Source organism: Anabas testudineus, chromosome 9 (genome assembly GCF_900324465.2).
Source record: "Anabas testudineus chromosome 9, fAnaTes1.2, whole genome shotgun sequence".
Classification (NCBI taxonomy): Eukaryota; Metazoa; Chordata; class Actinopteri; order Anabantiformes; family Anabantidae; genus Anabas; species Anabas testudineus.
The window spans coordinates 21749507-21769466 of NC_046618.1; the positions used below are offsets into that span (position 1 = coordinate 21749507).

At 37.4% G+C, this 19960-nt stretch overlaps 1 protein-coding gene across 1 annotated transcript; it reads right to left on the bottom strand.

The window, feature by feature from the left end:
* Positions 1–2866: 2866 nt before the first annotated feature.
* npffr2a (neuropeptide FF receptor 2a) lies at positions 2867–12199 on the bottom strand. The gene is made up of 3 exons (XM_026343764.1): positions 11872–12199; positions 6712–6811; positions 2867–3719 (listed from the first exon to the last, which is right to left on the bottom strand). Exons 1-3 carry the CDS (start codon positions 12197–12199, stop codon positions 2867–2869), a joined length of 1281 nt encoding a protein of 426 aa, XP_026199549.1.
* Between the last annotated feature and the right edge of the window lie 7761 nt (positions 12200–19960).

Genomic DNA, 19960 nt, shown 5'->3' on the forward strand with positions numbered 1-19960 from the left:
TGGCCAATCCTTGTCCTTCAGGGCCACTGTCCTGGTTATTTTCCGGCTATCACTGCCTGACCCTCTGCTGATTACCTGTACCAGGTCTGTTGAGCCAATCAGAAGCTGTAAGAGCAGAAATGATCAGAACACAAGCAGGGCAGTGGCCCTCTTGGACCAGGATTGGCCTGATTTAAAAGTAAGACAGAGAGTTTTTCCTGGAAAGACAAAGTTCACTGAACAGGACAGAATTAGTAGTGCCAGTGCCCCTGTATGGGTAGGGACCTTCCAGATAATTGCTAGAGTGTACCATGTCACTTATGAAGACTTTACTTAAATTATTTTATGCATGTGTGATTTGAGAAATTAGTAGATGTTGTTGATGATGCTAAATTATTAACATGTTTGCTTTGCAAATTTTTTAATTATACACTAGCAATAGTAGAAATTACAAGTTAGTAAACCTCTAAACCTCTTGAAACTGTTTTTCCCCCCTAGTTCACTATCCTGCAAAAAAATTCCAAATTGTCAGTTTACTTAAACAGATTCACATCATCATTTCTGATCTAAGCTTGAATCAGTAACACCTACTCACAGAAAAAGATGCATATTTTAGGGCCAGTACAGACCCTCTTTTTTCCCCATTTACTGTACAGGTTAACCACACAAGACTGTTTATAGAATAAAATAAAAAATCACAACAAAACACTTCTGTCAGGTCCGCATGTCACATTCTTTACAGGCTCATGAGATATTCATGAATAAATTATACTGAGTTCAGTATCATTACACATTTTTATGCAAGTTTATAGAGCAGATTTCAGAATAAAAGCCTAGATCAGAATTTCAATTTGTAAGTAAATGGTTTAGTCGTATCATAATCAATGTTAATTGAGTTGAAATACGTTTCAGGGATGAATTATAAAAACTAGTGTTAGTATGCATCAGCTGTGGAATGGTGGCATAGTTAAATTGATGGAGAAAAACTTATCCCTTGGGTTACTCTAGCTTTCTAGCTCTTACAGGTCAATATGTTATACCTTATCATTTTGACTTTCTGTGCCACTAGTTTTGAATTATACATTTTAGGTTGTTCTATCCTGTTTCCAAACTATGTTTATCACATGTTTCTTCTGAGCAATTCAGACTGGTCTGTTGTTGTATTTACTGACCTTTTTTCCTAGTTGGAACCAGAACTTTGCCCAACTGAGCAAAATAAAGAATAACCACAACGTCTGTCATTACTGAATATTGTAATGGGATCGAAATTCCCCTGTGAACTATAGCTGTGGGAAAACAGAACAGTCCCCCTAACAAATAGAAAACAAGTTTTGTTTGAGGCGAGATTAAATAATAAAACAATATTGAGTTTAATAAATGGACTTGGATTATTTCATGTCACCAAAAAGTCAGAAGGCATTTTTCTTCTGCTGCAGACTAAGCTAAAACCTTTAGTTTTACAACAGTTGACGGGCAAGCCAAAAACAGGTTTCTTTTTCGATTAACTTTACCATTCAACTAATTGACAGCAAAACATTTTTCTTTGTCAGAGAAAGCTGTGATATGTGGCCTGAATATTGAGAAACTGGCAACAATGGTCCTACCAGCATGAGAAGTTACTAATTGTCCCCAGAATGACATTAATTAGAGAGAGGTTTAATAAACTCATTAATCAGTATAATGAGTTTCAGCCATTGGCATGCTGTCAAAGTCTTGTTGTAGTCAGTGAATGCTAATGAGTAGTCCTTGTTAAGCATTTTACAAGCCAAAAATTGACAGATACTTGGCTCTATGTGGGTAATGAAGAGTGCCTGACCAGACTTGACTTGAAAAGTTTCTTTTGATTGTAAAACAAGTATTGGTAAGTAAATGAACAATACTTGTTTTGTTTTTTTAGAAGTGGTAAATGAAGTTACTCCCTAATTTCAACTGCTCAACAGTACATCTACAATATAGCAATATATAAATTAACCACTTCAGCAAATAAAAAAATAAAAAAAAGTATGAGATATATAATATAGTGAAGAACCTTGTGACATTGATCAACTATAACAGTTGTATTGAAGTTAATTTGATGTTTGAGCCCTTTGACTTTTACGCCTCATACAACACTTTTAAAAAGTTTACTTTTTATATTACATAACATGATTCATTATATAGCTTAGAGGTTTTCCAGTTCAAGGTACTTTTTATTCTGACCAGTACAAATGCTACAGTAGGTAAATGTCTGCAATCTGCTCTACAAACATCACAGAACGAAATTGTTTGATGCATCTTTATACATTTATACATACATTTCTTTTTTTTTATATTTATTATGTATATAGTGGAGCAGCCTGTAGTCAACACAGTTGTTAAATTATGCATTGGACAATAAGTTTTATTTCACTTTTCTTGATAACTAGACTTCCAAGAGCACAATATGCTTCAATTTCTACCATGGCAATATTTGCAACATCTGTGGGGGTGCCTTAAAGGTGACAAGTAAAGATAGAAAACCAATGTGAGTTGTTATTTTTTTGTTTGTTTTATCTGTTAGTGAATTGTATTTTTTATTTTCTATTTTTTTATTTTTATTTTTTTTAATGGTCATTTCATGCATGCGTTTATTTTACATGTAAACACTGTTTGGTAAATTGCTGCATTAATTTTTTTAAGTACTGCCGGACTGCCAAAGAATAAATTATCCCATGTCAAGTGTTGTCCGTTTTTATATGCCTCTTGGCAGGATTGAAATTGCCTAGGACAAATTAGACATGTCAGATTCTAAAACCTATGAGAGACTCAGTTTAGTTATGCTCACTAGAGGGCTTAGGTTTGAATAAGGCAATTTTCTTGAAACATGAACACCTTTGCTTGTCACCTTGAAGCATGTCTTTGTATCTCCTTAAATAGACACAGCTGTCACACCACCACTACTGCATGATGCCTTTTCCAAGTCCTCCATGACCAAATCCTGCTCAGTGACATGATTGAGTTTCCTAGAGGTGTTCTTATCCAGGCTGTTGAGAGATATAGGCTCCAGGGAAGTTTGCGCATTATTAGCCGGTAGCACAGAGTTTCCTTGCAGCCTGTGCGAGTAGGTTTTCCGCCGCTGTCCATCCACCGTGCACAAACTGAATTTAAACACAGCTTGAAATCCTCTGCGGAAATTCTCATTGAAGAAACCATAGATGATAGGGTTGACGCTACTGTTGAAGAAAGCTAGCCAGTGGGCAAAGGGATAAATATAAATGTTGATAATTCTGTACTGCTGCTCAGTCAGGCTGGCATAGTCGCTCAACATCATGAGAGTCCATAGAGGCAGCCAGGAAAGGATGAAAAGCAAAGCAACTATAAGAAGCATTTTAATCACCCTTTGCTTTTTCTTTGACACAGTGTGGCGGTTGTCATGACCTGGCTTTCCTCCCGTTGGAACAGCTGTTTTGAAAAGTGTAATACCAATCCGGGCGTACATTATTACGATAAGTGAAAGAGGGGCAAGGTAGATATTTGCAAACAGGACAGTTGTGTAAATCTTCCTCATCTCCTGGTTTGGCCAGTTCTCTCTGCACCAATAAAATGGGCTTGTTTTGTTGTCGTAGCCAAGTAACACTCGAATGCTTTGTTCCTTCGTCACTTGTAGCATCACACCAGAAGGACACATGATGGATATGGCCAGAACCCAGATAATTACTATTATCAAGGTGGCTGTGGAAATGGTCAGCTTTTGCTTGAATGGATACACAATGCATCTGAATCTGCAAAAGGATTGAAAAAGATAGGATAAGGGAGATGCATGTATACATTTAATCTGCTTTTTAAAATAGATTTTTTGGGGGTGAAGTATAATTTATTAACAACAAATAACATTTATTTTTTAAATGTTTTTTTTTTTTTTTAGCTACTTTGATTAATAAATGGACAAATCTACATTTTAATCAGATTGGCTGTTAAGTTAAATTAAGTATGTACATAAATAAACCATTTATAGTTGGTAAACACTGATGTTGGCAGAATGTAGCTGGAGGCAAATAACCCCTCTGAACACATTTGCTAACACTATCTAGCAAATTTTGTGGGCTTATATTTAAACAATGGCTCAATAAAATATATTTTTATCTGAATATGCATGGTCAATTATTCTCTGGAACCTGCCGTGTTACTAGAACTAGATGCCCTAACCTCTCAATGATGGCTCACTGTGGCCAGACAATACATATTTTGTGTTGCTAGATGCCAAAATTAAAAGCAATCACAAAATATACTGGTGTTTGTACTGCACACATCATATCGGCACAATTGCTGCTTTGTGGTAGACTAGTAATTCAGATAATGAATTTAGCTTCAGAAATTTCAAAATAATAACGGCACAATTAGTTTAACAAGTTGCATTTGTTGTGATAGACAAGAATGTAATATGGAAAATGTATTGACCATAACACAGTGTGCACAGTGGTTGTCTTTTAGAAAACTACAGCACGCTTTTGGTAAATGGTGATTAGCAGTTTCTGGCACACTTGATGTTTATGCTCCAGGAACTTTAACAAAGACATCTGTATATATTTTAATGTGTATGAATTATTAATGTTTGTGTACTCTCACCTTACTCTTGTCTAAATATTCCTTATATTTAATTTGCATAGTTGTATCCCTGTGGTCAGTGATTCTCCAGCTAACATAGTCTAGATATAATCTAGTAAGGTAGTGCCAGGTGACCTCTCCTTCTTTGGTAGCTGAGATGCTGCTGCTGAGGTGGCTGCTTTTTAGCTAGACCAATCTTTAGTTATTTGTGTCATTTTGCAGCTATGAAAATAGGGGTTGTTTGAAGTGCCACTGCTGAAGCTTTTTCAAAATGCTCTTCCTCACCAACCATGGTCTGTGACTTGACAATATGAAGTAGACACATAACATGGTCACCTACACACAACTCCATGCTCACTTTAAGGCATTGCTAGAATTTCTAAGCAAAAGCTTCACCAAATCTGGAGGAACTGTCCTCATGCAAACAAAGGACATTTGTACACATCTATTTTAGGTTTATTGTGTACATATTGTCAGTCATGCTCTTGAAGTTTGAATATTAAGGATAGTAGTTCTAGTATGGAAATTACCTGCATGATGCTGAACTCCCTGAATCAGCTACTACTTTCAGACACATACATTTATATATATTTTTTATGTGACTAAATAAAAAATTATAGAAATGACCATTTACTGCTGGTACTTAATCACCAGCCACTTATACTTACAGTAACAGCATTACAAATCTTACTTAATGTAAAAAAATTAAAGTAGACATTGTGGAGAATAGCCCTATTCAAAGTACCTAGAAATACATTTTTAAAATTCAGTTAAAAAAAAAAGTCAGAAAAAAGTGTACATGTGTCAAAAGTGTATAGGTTTTTCAGAGCTGGAAGCTTTTACTGTCAAGAAATTGCAGGTCTGTGTTGTACACAGTCAAGTTTGGGCACAGACTTAAAACTTAATTTGAATGTAGATTTGCTCATTTGACACTTTGATTTTAGAGGATGAATAGAAATGTAAAGCTTAGACAAAACCAGAGGGGGGGATTATACTGTTGGCTACTGTGATGTATCAAATTTTAATCGTCCAACCATGGATAGCATCAGGGAAAATGACGTGATAATAAGTCACATTATTTATACAGCAGTTAATGCTCTGAAGTCATCTGGTTTATACGGTATTTGCATGGATATTGTTGCCAAAAGAGAACACAATAGCTCTTTATCCTATTCAAATGTAATTCTAATTAAGTGGCTGATAAATATGTAAGGTGACATTGACTTGGAAATGTTAAAGCCTTTCAAAATCAATCTGTCTTTTCCAGAAGCATAGACACCCTACAGTGATTTTGACAGGGTAACATTGGCGCACATCTGTCTGAGGACTGGACGATGATAAAACACAAGCTCTGTCATTTTTACAGCATGGAGAGCTGTTGCACCGTCTTGTCTTTTGAAACCCTGTCTAACTCCACTGGATGTATATGCCTTTTGGCCTTTAATGTTGCCAAGAAACTGTATTTTCCCACTATGTGGGTTTCACTGCCTCTGCCAGTGGTTTAGAAAGTGTTTAAGAAGGAGAAACATCCGACTGTTGTCATCTCAATAAACGAGGCAATTCATCATTTTCATACCAGTTAAAGAAGGTAAAGCAGTACAATCCTGCTCATTTGTCCTTCTAAGCCACCTCAACTTTGGAACGGTCTACCTGAATTTTGAGTAACAGACTGAGTAATTAACACTTACGTACATGTACTGAAATGTTCTCAAATGTCAGTTATAATGAAATGATTACCTTTCCCTTGGACATTTACATTGGACATTACATTGGAAAAAGCAAATACCTAAAGTGTTAGGTATTACATTACATTATTCTAATACAGACACCTAATCCACAGTAGTCATATTACAAGCCATGCTCTATACCCCCGCAGGGGCTTTCTGTCTAATCCACTGCATGTCCTACTCCTGTCAGTAAAACAAGTCTTTTATCTTTATCTTCTCCAACGGAAAGTGTAAAAAAGTCTGACCTTTACTTTGACATTTCTATACTTCGGTTACTTGTTACACATCACCAACATATACACCTGATATATCTGCAGCACACTAATATTAGGCCTACATCTACTCGTAATTCAAGCAAAGCAGCTGAGACACTGAACACGAACATATTTTAGACTTTAGACAGTAGTTAACATGGGCTGCATTTATACTGTATGAACAGTACCTGTCAACTGCAATGGCGACTAGAGTGAAGACAGATGCTGACACGGAGATCCCTTGAACCATGCCACTCATTTTGCAGACCAGGCTGCCAAAAGGCCATCCTGTTGACAGAAAAAGAGAAATCAATTTAGCTGATTTAACACTAAGACAAGTACAGACAGATAAAAGTGATTACTTTATGGCCATACACTTTGGGTATTGCATGAATGAATTCACACCTCAGTCGATTAGTGCAACACTTGCTTTGAGTTTGTTTCAGCTCGTGTGCCTGTTCGAAGCTTTCACTAGTGCGACTTTGGTTGTTTACACTGCCCTGAGTTTACACCTCCCTCTGCTCTTAAGTTCAAATTAAGCCTGGTCATTGCAGAAACCTTTTTTTAAGCATATAAAGAGACTTAAAGTGGAGGAAACATCTGAGTTTCCACCAACGTTCAACTCTTCTAAATATCTCTGTGACCAACACACTGAAGTGTCTTAGCCTGCTTGTTGTGAAACCTTGTGAAGGTGGGTATGAAATAAACAGTCCTGATCTTTGTTCTTTTTGTGTGGGATGATGCATGCACTAGATAGAGGATGGTGAAAGTAACAATGAAAAGTCTGTTTTGGCTGGTGTTTATGATTCCCTCCTTTTTTAAAGGAAAACACAGAACTTTGTTGTCTGCATCACGTTGGAATGCAATTTGTTTTTTATCCATTGTCAAACAGGAGAGCCAAGCACCTTGTCAAAAATAAATCTTTTAGTGCAGGTAGAAAACACTCATTACCATGTCTTCATGTGGCTCAACAAACTGCATGTCTATTATCGAGTATCTGTTTTGTTGTTGTTGTAAGTACACTGTATTTTGCTTAGACAGTTTTGAAAACATATTCAGCTGTTACATTTTTGTCCACAAAAAAGCAAATACTTTGAAATATAATTTATTAATGTAATTTAATACAATATTTAATACAATAAGTTTCCATCAATGCAGGAGCATTATCATATTCATGTTATACATTTCTATTTCTTTGTCCAGATTGTTCATATACCAAAATAAAACAGTCAGAGCTAAAATAATTAGTAAATATTAACAGTTCAAGTGTCAGTGACGTTTGATGAGAGTAGTGACGGGAATTGTTTTTGACTGCATGAAGCTAGATGGCAAAAACTAGTTTTTAAGGTAAAGTGCCCCATCACTAATACGTGAGGCAGTCAAGGTGGCAACCATCTCTAAGGAGGGAAAGATCTTTTTTTCTAAATGACAGAAATGGATAAGTTGCTGTGCCCAGGTACACAGGTAAAATCTCAAAAATCTTAAAATAGCGCTCAGTAAATTGACAAGCCATGATGAGGACAGTAAAGTGCACAGAATTTCATTTTAGCTTTAATTCAGCTTATGCTTTGTATTTTAATTTAGTCAATTTCTATATTACTTTTAAACTTCAAAGTCAGTAAGATTAATTTGTACCGGTAACCAGTGTTTTGTTACTTCTGTGGAAAAAGGCAATTTATCTGGCATGTGAAAATATAAATGTATTTTTTACCTAAGAAGAAAAAAAAACAACTTACAAGAAAATTAGTTAGTGGCACATTTTTGTGGTTCTTGCATATGGTCCACTGGGTTATTTATTAAGCTACAATACTTACACAGAGTGACATCCAGTTGCATTATGTACCATATCTTACTAAAAAGCAAACTGATTGTTGAGTACTTGATGTTGAGTAGATGTCGGGAACACTTTTGGCTGATATTGGGGCTTTCATCTCCTCCTTGTGATTCCTCTTTCATGTTGTTCACAAACTGCCAGTAAGTTTTAATGCAAATGGAAGAACCTCTGTGAACATCCTGATGGTGCATTAGATGAAAGCTACAATGGCAGTTTGTTGGCTGTCCAGTCTTAACACAGCACTCAGACATTTTAAATGGACTGTATTATTGCAGCCAGCCAGACACAATGCTCTGTGTAACTGATCTCTTATCTTATGTTTTCACTAAAACATAAACCACAAACATGCACAAAGGCAGCAACTCATACCTCACATTCCCGATTAAACACCTCCAGAGAATATCTAAATCTCCTTTAAGTCACTTTTTATAGTCGCAGGAGACTTTATCTTGTTTTTCTGAACAGTTTTCAGCTGTACAGTGTAGTTAATGTCACTAATGACACTGAAGTCCAGTCTGCAGCACGAGGCTGTCATTATGCTTCCTGGAAGTAAAGCTGTTGGACTGGTGATGAACTTTGCCCAGTGTCTGATTGACCAGTGGTTTGCCTTAGAGTAGGAGTAGGTTGAGTCACATTTTCTGACACAAAAAGTCTCATACCTCCTGCACTCTGTGTTTTTCATGTGCCTTTTTGTAAACTGCAGCCAGACTTGCCTGAATGCTATTTTCAAGGCATCACTTTCTCTCCTACTCCCACTCTGCTCTAATTTGAGAAATATTCCTCTCTCTGTAATGCTTACAGCAGGATTTCCCTTGGCAGCCAAACAGCGCGTTCGTCTCATTTGTTTTGTCTTGTTGGTCTCCTCTAAGGAGATCCTAGTTCACTGCACAGTTTTATCGGATGATCCAAGAAAATAATCCTCCTATGTCATTTTTCTTACATAAGTACTGAAATGGTTTCTCTGGTAATTTGGATGATTTGTGACTTAGATGGGAATCATACTGGGTCTACTCAAAAGAGCTTCTGTTGAGTACTTGTGTTGAAGCTGTTGTACTAACTTGAGGTGCTGTAAATATTCATATGCAAATTGACAAAACCCAAAACCTCTGAGCCGAACTATAAAACCGAACATGCTTTTAGTTGCTTGTTTTAGAGGAATGCAATTTGAGTTTTGGTGACATCAAAAGGAGAGTTTCTCTAGACAAAGTCTGCAACATGGACAACTTTCAATTTAAATGCTTTTTATGATTTCACTCCCTATTATTTAGCAGCTAATTGCGATACTGAGTGTAATGCAGAGTTTCCAATTTGCCTGTTTCGTTGAACATTCTGATAAAAAGACAAGATAAAAAAAAATAGCATAGTGCTGATAATCAGACTGCAGCCTCTATCCAAATACTGCATAATCATATCAGTATATCATATATATCAGATCTGTTCTAATGAAACATTATTTAAAATGGCTTTTGATAAAGACTTTCATCGCTCTGATGAATTCCTAATGCCTCCATGTTTTCCAATTCTCTTTAGATACAGTGACAAGACAAGGTATGTGAATCTTTTTAGAAGTCAAAAATATTAACAAATATAATGTGCCTAAAATAATAACACAAAATTCTGATCTTTCCTTTCTTTATTGAGAACAACCATAAAAAAAAGTCATAGGGCTAATGAAAAAAGTATGTCAACCCTTTGCTCCAAAGAGCTAATTCGTATCAGGTGTTAGCATACATGGAAGAAAATTTTGAGGGTGTGGACTAGATCTACTTTCATTGGGGAAAAAGAAAAAACACTCCAACTTTTTGAGTTTGCTCCGCAGAAGAAGATTGTGCTTATGTAAGCCATGCCTCGCCAAAAGAAGCTTTCAGAAGATCAACAATGAAGAATCATTGATTTACCCTGGGAAGGGTTACAAAGTGATGTTAAAGACTTTCACCAGAAATTCACCAGTCTAATTTTAGTCTAACGGTCTACAAATGAAGACACTTTGGGACTTTGGCTACTCTACATGGAAGTGGGTGACCAGTCAAACTTCATGAAAATCGTAAAGTATGGTGGAGGATATATCATGATTTGGGCCTGCTTTGCTGCATAGGCCGGGCACGTGTAGTTACTGAGAGAAGATGATCCCAAGTGTACAAAAAATTCTTTAGAAAAATGTGAGAATGTCTGTACTGCAGGGTGATGCTACAGGACAATAAATGAACACTGAACAGTCCACAAACAAAATGCTTCAAAAAACATATCCGTTCTGTGGGAGGCCCAATCGGGAGCCAACCTCAACCTAATAGAGATGCTATGGACGACTTGAAGAAGCCAGACACAAGGACTCCAAAGAAGATGACGAGCTAAGCAGTTCTGCAGGAAAAGAAAGAGATGACCATAAAATTCTCCTGTAGTGTACAGGTCTGATCCACAGCTACAGGAAGTGCCTGGTTGAAGTTATTGCTGTCAACGAGGGATCAATTAATTCAAAGGCTTTTTCCCACTAGAACGATGAGGCTTTTATGGTTGTTCTCAATAAAGACATGAAAACACAATTTTTCAGACATTCCAAAGGGTTCACATACTTTTTCTTGCCATTGTTGATGCCCATCTGATTTCTGTCGACACTGGCAACCTCTAGCACTTGTGGGACCTCAAACAGGCAAATGGAGTGTTTTTGATTTGAGTCAAAGCTGTCATTTGAATTGGCCACATCTGAGGATTATTTAAAAAAGAAAATCTCTACACTGTTTACAGACGTTTCAATGAATTTTAATGCAGTAGACTGTCAAGGCAAAGAACTGGCTCCTGGCTCGAAATACTCCTTGTCAGTTAATCACTTATAGTCTCTGACATTGTGATTGCATATAATATCAAAGGCATAATGAAATATATTTACTATTTCCGCTGCAACAATTCAAAAAGCAAAAGGCTGAAGTGGTTAGAATATCTAAAGAACTGTAAAATGCATTTAACATTGTCTAATGAAACAGGTGTTCACTTTGATCGTATTAACTACTATAAAATATAACTGGTCACCCTCTCTGCTTTCTAACTGTCCATTCCCACTCACTTAACTCTTTGTGTATTAAGTTTTTGTTGTCTGTTAAGTTGTGGTGAGAGGTTTTTTGTTTGTTTTTTTGTTTTTTTGTTTTTTTGTTTTATTTGTACTAGTGGCATGGCCTCTAAGAGTGACAATATTATGCGTGGTCCACCCAACACTGTAGTTCACAGTACTGCCAGAACCATGTGAACTAGCCAGTGATTACTTCAATAATTGATTAATCAATTTTAAATAGATACCCGTTGTTTATTGGACTGTGTTCATGAATTTAATAAAAAACAATATTTAAACCAATATGAAGCATGATGCAAACAGCAGTCTGCCATGTCAGACTTGGACCCCAGAAGAGATCATCATCAGGAATATTATTGCCCCGACAGACGGGCACCCAATCCTGACACAATCCTGACACAATTCATAGTCCTCATCAACACAAGAAAACACTTACATTTCTAAACTACTCACCTGTGATTATGTTGTCAAGAAGTGTTGTGGGCATGCAGAAAATCCCAACCAGGAGGTCACTTACAGCAAGGTTTAGGATGAACAAGTTGGTGACAGTTCGCATATTTTTGCTCCGCAGTACTATAAAGCAAACCACTCCGTTCCCGACCATGCACACGAGGAAGATGAGTAGGTAGGACACGATGAAGATTGCCGCTGTGGACGTTTGGTGCAAGTAAAATCCCACATAAGTGATGTTGTTTCTGGGTAAAACAGACTCCAGAGAGGAGTTGTAAAATGTCCAGTTGTCATAGAGCTGGGTCAGGTTGTTCTCCAGTCCTTCATTCATTTTAAACCTGAAAAGTAAAGAAAGTTTTTACTTTCTAGTATAATTTCAAGGTATGGGAAAGTGAAGATTACTGTATGAGATTTTTTAGGGCATTTTTCCTAAAAACAGCTGGCTGCTGCATTTGGAAATGGCAACATAAGAAGAAACTTTTTAGTTACTACCCTGGAGTTCTTAAACAAGACATTGTGTCTGATTAGAACAAAACAATGCTTCAATCAGTTCTCCAGTACTTACCTAACTAAACCCAAATACAAAGGCGGCAATACCCCTTCTAGTCTTTCTCGTGATCTAAGTACGTGTTTATCAATCTAACCCATGCAGAGTCTCCAAATAATAACAAATACATGGCTCAACAACAACAAATCAACAAGGCCCAGGACTATGAGTAATCACAAGTAAGTGAAAACAGAATCGAGACAAGAGAGACGATGACATGCTGCTCACACTAAATCACCCATTGTTCCCATTTAGAGTGTTATCATAACCATGAGTTCACCAATGCTCAGACCCAATAGAGCTCTTCACATATTTCTGCACTGTACAGCACGGTTAGTAGTTATTTAGTAGAGCACAATCAGTGGGACCTTTCACGCTGCGTGAGAGGGAGAAGTATCTAAACATTGGCTGGAGACTTAAGTCCATACAAAGGGTCATTAAAGTGAATGCTCACTTCAGCAAAGAGATGCATGAGAAGGTCCAACCTTTGTACTATAATGAAGTTCAGAATAGACCAATTCTGTTCAGTATGTTCATTTCATTTCAGAAACTGTATTTGATAAGGTGCTACTGCTGTGCCAACTTTCCCTAAGCTGTCCTCATGTGATTAGTAATTCTCAAAAATGGCTTAACTCTCAAATCAAGAGCTTTCCCTGATCCTTATGTGCAAGTGAAGAGAGCTCTGTAAAGCCTGGACATCAGAAGCAAGATCAAGGAGGTCATCTGCATCAGACAGTAGAAACCTGGCCTTAACAGAGGCAGGGTTTATGACCTGCCACTCATTTACAATACTGTACTACCACTTGTCACATGACTCAATATCTTTTCACTTAGCCATTTGGCAGACTCTTTCATCCAAAGCAAGCAAAAAAGATCTTTGCCAGTTACAATTCCCAAATGAATAAAGACGTGAGATATGGCCGAAAGCACGGATATTAATTGTATTTTTTTCTATTTAGTTCAGTTTGTTTTGTCCACACAATATCTGAAAAATTAGTTTTTCTACATTTCTGTGGGCTATTGTGAATAACTGCAAATCAAATACCACTGGATTTTTGGACAGCTTTTTAAACAACAAATTTCACAAAGGTCACAGCGTGCTCTTGTCCGGTAAGATGTAGTTTAATTAATAAAATATTAGCAAATATCTTCATCTGCTGTAGCCATTAGTCTGTCGAGTGGTTTTAAGTTGACCTGTGTGACTGAATCTACCTGTGAAATTATAGAAATTTTTGTCAATTAAGCTGCTGCTTTATGAATTGTGCTTTTTTTTTTTAAATCAAATTATATCTGTTTGTAATAATGGTTGAATACTTGATCAATGTGGCAGTGCTTCAGGGCAGTAGAAGCATTTAGATGGAAAAAAAGTAATTTATTATCTGTGACACTGACCTTCTGAGCTATTTGCTGTTCACAGTATTCTCTGCTGTTGTGTTCTGTGCTGTCTGACTCTCTTGTACCTCCACAGGAAAATGACACATCCAGAGAAATGAGAAAATAACTGTTTGTGCTTTTGGTAGATTTATTTTCCAACAAAAAAACAGCTGTGACAAAATGTACATGTGAAACTTGCTGTGAATTGTTGGGATTATCAATCCTCCATGTTACATTTGATTGTAATAGATTGGATATTACTTAATCCTTAGGGACAATGGCAACATTTAGGTTTGAAATGGTCTCCCAACTTATTACCTGTGACCTTCTGGGCCTTGCTACTTTTTGTGCCTTAGATCTTTTCTTACAATTTCAAGCCTCCTTTATCACGCCAGTAGAAACATCTAAGTAAGAGTTTATGGAGTTTGGCTCCGTGTCACAGACAGTAATAAACCTCACAGTTGGTAAAATCTCTCTCTGAGCTAATATCTGCTCTCTGAATGTGCTCAATAAAAAATAAATGACAATATACTGTGAATGTGCAAATTGAGAAAGTTTAGACTTTGAGAAGTTTTTAATGTGGACCCAGCTCTGACTTATTTATAACAATGTAGATTTGAGCAGATGGTCCATACAGAATATTGTTTATGTGAAAATATGCTCCAAAGGCAATTTGATGCCAGCAGAGACCAGCATATTCTGCAAAGAAGAAAGAAACCTTATGCATTAGTCATCTCAGACAGTAAATGGAAGACCATTGCCAACCTGAAATGAAATCTGTGTGATTTCTGTATACACGCCAAGGATGTGATATGGCCATAGTCTTCCTCTAGATTAGACTGACGAGTGAGAAGTGGACTCACCTCTCTGACTTAACTTGGATATGTCATATTCAGTGTTGAACTTGGGGTGACAGATTGCTTCAGATAACACTTTCTGATGAAGCATTGGAATCATCATTCCTTACACTGATTTAAACGGCCAGTTCTTCTACTGATGCAGACTAAAAATGTATACAATGAAATGACATGCTACATTTGAGGAGCTCAGAATGTCCATGTCTGTACTGTTAGGTTAAGGTAACGCAGCCCTACTCCTGCAGCTAGAAGTCATTCTTAAGTCAATGGAAATCATTAGTAGCTCGTAAAGGTCAAGAGATGGCTTTGGAAGCTTGTTCTACCCTGAGAGTAAAAAAGGTTCTCCAGATACACGTACTGGCTCTAATTTGTGCCTCTGCTCATTCTAAGGATTTCGGAAATCAGCAGCTTGTTTGCACTTTTAGCCCTGCTGCCATGTAACATTATAAGTTCAGATTCAGTGATGATATTCGGAGACGTTATGCATATTTTCACAAAGAACACATTTTCTGTTTTTGTTTTCATTGTGCCAGATTGAATTTCTCTTTTAAAGATTCTCCTGTGCAGAACATGCTCTGTAGGGATGTTATCTAATGATACTGTATTGTCATAATTCTAACCTCACTCACCATCTCAGTTGAACATCATTAAGCTGCAATCGTAGCATGTTCATTAACAGTCATAGGAACAGAGCAGGGCTGCAACCAGAAAGGCAAGAGGGAAAGGGAAGAATCTCTACCAAGCTTCTCATTGTATCATGTTTCCTTTTAGTCTCACTACTCTCAACATGCAGCTAACTCTGTACAGATGTTGGATTACCAAATTATTTTTTAGGGTGAGCCTAGTAATGAATCTAGTTTAATTTGATCTTAAAGACACATAATGACATGAATCTTAATTTGCTTTCTTTGACTATTTGCATATAGACAACACACAAAAAGAAAATCCCAGATACTGAATGTGTTCAGTTCCCTCCATGTTCATTAGTGTATATAACGCATAATTAGAATGATCAGTGTAGTCCAGCGGGTTTTAGACGTTCATTCACCACAGGATGTATTTTTGCCTTTTTGAGTGTTGACTGTACTTGTCATTATTTTGCCAGACTCCCCTCACCCAGGGTGAGCCCCCACACGCGACTGTCATTACGACATTTTGTGCCAGGGTGGCGCGCGTAGCAGCCGCTGCGCTTTACGCGAACCTTGCGTTTTGCCTGGGATTTAATTTTTGCTTTATAGTCGCTCTGATGAGAACTTTGCACATCAATTTGTGCGAGTTTGACCTGGCTGGAAAAACACAAGCACGACTGACTGAAGAGGTTGCTGTGTTTAGCTGGAAGTCGGTGTTTCACAGCGGAGAAAACTGAGAACTGAGAGCAGGATGGGTGCGCACGGAAGCATTTGATCACTGACCTGAAAGCTGTCTCTCTTACAAACACTCTGCAAGATTTAAATGCGACACAGCGCAAGTAAAACTTTCAGACCTCAGTCACAAAATTAAATCAGTTGTAAAATATCTTTACTAATACACATGCACCTACAGCCACCTCGCATCTCGCTATTTAACTAATAAGCGCTAAAGAATCCAACAAATAACTTGTCTTACCTTTGTTTATTTTAAATCAAGCTGATGAAGGGTTGTGTCCTCTGAGGAAACGAAAAGTAAAAAATGTCCTCTGTCCCCTGAATAAGACGGGTTAAAGACGAGGAACATGGGGAAAAGGAAAAGACTTAGTCCCCCACTGTGTCGGTATCAGTCCGGTTCCATGTGCGTTGCTGGGAAGCGCTTCATGTGGCAGAGGATGCGTTCAGTCCGCTGCTCAGAGCGCAAGTGAAGGATTTACAGCTGGATCCGACCTATTTGATGCGTTGACGTCGGGAGTGAAAGGGGGTGGGATAATATCTGAATGAACTGGATAATGGACTAGCGAGGTCCCCTCTTGATCAGAGTCAAGAGTCAGCTATTTAAAAAGAGAAGAAGAAGAAATCAATCACACAGCTGCTGTGCATTTTTCTGCGAGACTAAACAAAGAGTGGTCCACTGCAAAAACACACTCAGCAAGGGATTGTCCTGTCAATAGTGGCTGAAATGAAATGTCTGACGTGCTTAGAACGGGATATCAGAGTGTACTGACCCCAAAGGTATGGAAGCTCCAAAGTGCCAGAGTTCTACTGAACCTCAGAAATTAAATAAGTTTGTAAAGGAGGACGAGATTCCCTCGTAAATAAAGGAAATACATCTAAATATATTTTTAGTACGACAGCAGGTGAACACAAGCTCTTGGCTTCAGTGTTTTCCATGACCTTTAATTGTCTAATTCAGAATGCTTGTATAGCTTAAATGTTTCTCATTTAATTTATGAAACTTCCTTAATAATGACTTTACTAAATATTATAATCACCTTATTTAAAGTCTTAAGTGAAGTCTGATTTGATTGTTAAACCAACTTATCTTTCTGGTTTGCTGCACTACAAACAACCAGTGGATACTTTCTTAATACTTTAATATGAAGGAAAATAAAGAGATGTGGCCAGGAGCTCTGACATTTGAATGGTGTAAATGTGCAGAAAGCCTATGATGAATGTCCTCATGCGACAACTGGTTGCATATGTTTCACTTTATTTCTACACCATGCAAAGCTTTTCAGCTCAGTTGTCTCATGATAATGGGGGAAAAAAACTAGCTAACTCTGCCCGTTTGACATGAACAGTCCCAACATTTAACTGACTTGTATTCGTTGCTTGCTTTCTACCTAACTTAAGTCACTTTGGATGCAACCATCTGCTGAATGACTAAATGTAAATGCTCTATGGTTTAATTTTTTTTTCATCACTTGGACATCCTCGTACATGATGTAGTCCGACAGAGCTTTACAGTGCAAGTAAAAATCCCATTTGTGAAATAGTACTTCATGGATCAGAAAATGTGGTTTTGGATTTCATTGTGCATGTATATAGTCACGTGTTTCTCCTCCCCGACTGACCTATTGATAAAAGGTGGGTCTGAGCTCTGACACAGCTGGTGAAAAGTGAGCTGACATCTATGCTTGTTAATGTATCTGCAATAAAATCTTTAAGGAAAAAACAAATGGGATCTAATTTACTAAAACACATATTTTAGCTAAACGTTAAATAGTATAATGTTTTTCTTTTCACTCAGTAGCAACCATGTTCCATTCAAAATCTACAGGTAAAAAGCAGAAACATTTTAAATTGCAGCATCACTGCATATTGTCTTACAGCCTACAAGTTGTTATGTTGTTGAACCTGGTTGTGTATTTTAATAAGCAGGTTTAACAAACTCTGAGTTTGTAGAGTAGCTGATCAGATTTAGCACACTTAATCCCTGAGTTAAGTGTGTGCATGATGAATAACCAAAACCGTCATCAGTCAAGCTCAGTTTCTGTGATTTATTTTCGCAATGGATAAATAAAGTGCATGTATATTTCATACAGTAAATGCTCATTAAATATGCATCTAACACATTAAAATTACAGCTGTATCCCTTAGCCTATTTTTAATAAGACTCTATGGGAGACTAAGCCTTCACAAAATCATCATGTGAATATTTTGCTAAAACTTTTGTAAATCACTTGGGTTTACTAATTGTAATTTTATGCAGTGGTTAAGGAGACCAGACAATGGAGAAACCGATCAGGGCAAAGTCTTTAATAGCTCATTGTAAAAACTAGCACAGATTTTTCTGACCTTAAATTGTGCTTTGCATTTCTGTATTTTTGTGCCGAGCGCAGCATGCACGGTGCACAGGTAGAATGAGTGGACTGCGCGAAAGGTTTATTCAGATGAAGCAGAGCTACAGCGCAGTGTCATTATAAACGACCAACCACTGTGTTCACTTTGATTACATAATGTGCAAATGACCCCAGGCTGCTAAAAACTACCCTCTACATTTCTTACTATAGTTCTCATTATGTTAATCTGAAATCCGAATATGTCAAATTTAATGTGTGCTAGCAGAGTGTCAGGACATCATCAAATTCAGGACTCATTCAGTGAGCAAAAATAATATCTTTACACTGTTTAATGGCACTATGACAGACTGCTGGCTTTAGACTTTACATACTGTAGAAAAGATAACGTTCTTTGCCTGACCTTTTGAGTCTTTTTCAGCCCCACCTGCAGGGGAATGGCAGAATATTTATATTGGGGTCAACAGACTCAGCCCTTAAGCCTCAGTGCTCTTTATGGACAGAATAAGCCGTTTCCCTTTCTATGGAGTGCTTTTTATTTCATTTTGCATCAAAAAATGTCATGGTCGAGCACAGAAGTACAGTCCCTTCAAATTCTGCTTTGGACGTGTGTTATCTGCCAGTTCAAAGCTCAATAACATATGAGGGGCTTGCTGTTCCAGATTTACATTCTACCTCATCTGCACCCAAAGTGAACATTGCACCTCGACTGATGTTACAATAATGCTGTATTTTTAAGTTCAGCTCAGTCAAAGCTCTGCCTTCTTTGCTGATTGAAATGTGAACAGATTCTGATGAACAAGTACAAGCTGAATGCACGACCTGCAGGAACGGACTTTGTTCAGTTCTCCGTTTGCCAGCAGCATGCCAGGAGCAAATTGGCTCATTGCAGTCAGCATCAGGAAGAAACAGAAATAGACCGAGAAAATAAATTCCGTTGTTACTTCCTGTGTTAGATGCATGGTAAAAACTGATTTTGTTGTCATTTATTCACCCGCCAATGTGTATAGTCAATGCACTGCAATCGTGAAATGTATTAACTGCTCTTTAGTAAATTGTCGTTTTGTGTCAGGAAGGTCATGCAGCAAAAAGCCATGCTAAATAAATGTGCTTAACTTTGATTCTGGGCTGTAGTCAAGTCCACCTTTGCCAAGAGCAAAACACCTACTCAGGAAAAAACTATTTTCAAGACCACTTTAAAAGAAATATGCTGGTTGAGTCCTGTTAAAGTATTTGGTGAGTCATTTCAGTTCTATTCAATTTTATTTGTATAGCGCCAAATCACAACAGAAGTAATTTCAAAGCACTTTACAGTGTTTAAGAGGTTTAAGGTTTAAGACCTTACAAAATAAAACTGTATAAAGAATTATATAAAAAACCCACTTGAGCAAGTACTAGGTGACAATGGAAAAACTGCCTTTAAAAGAAGAACCCTCCAGTAGAACCAGGCTCAGCATGGGCAGCCATCTCTAGGAGTTTAGTGTATCAGGAGAGTCTGATCTGTAAGGGGTAGAGACCTTTTAAAACAACTTCACTTGAAGGAGGCCAGTCAAGTATGTAGTTATGAAACTGTTTTTGGACTGATGGATAAAAACGTAAAGATTT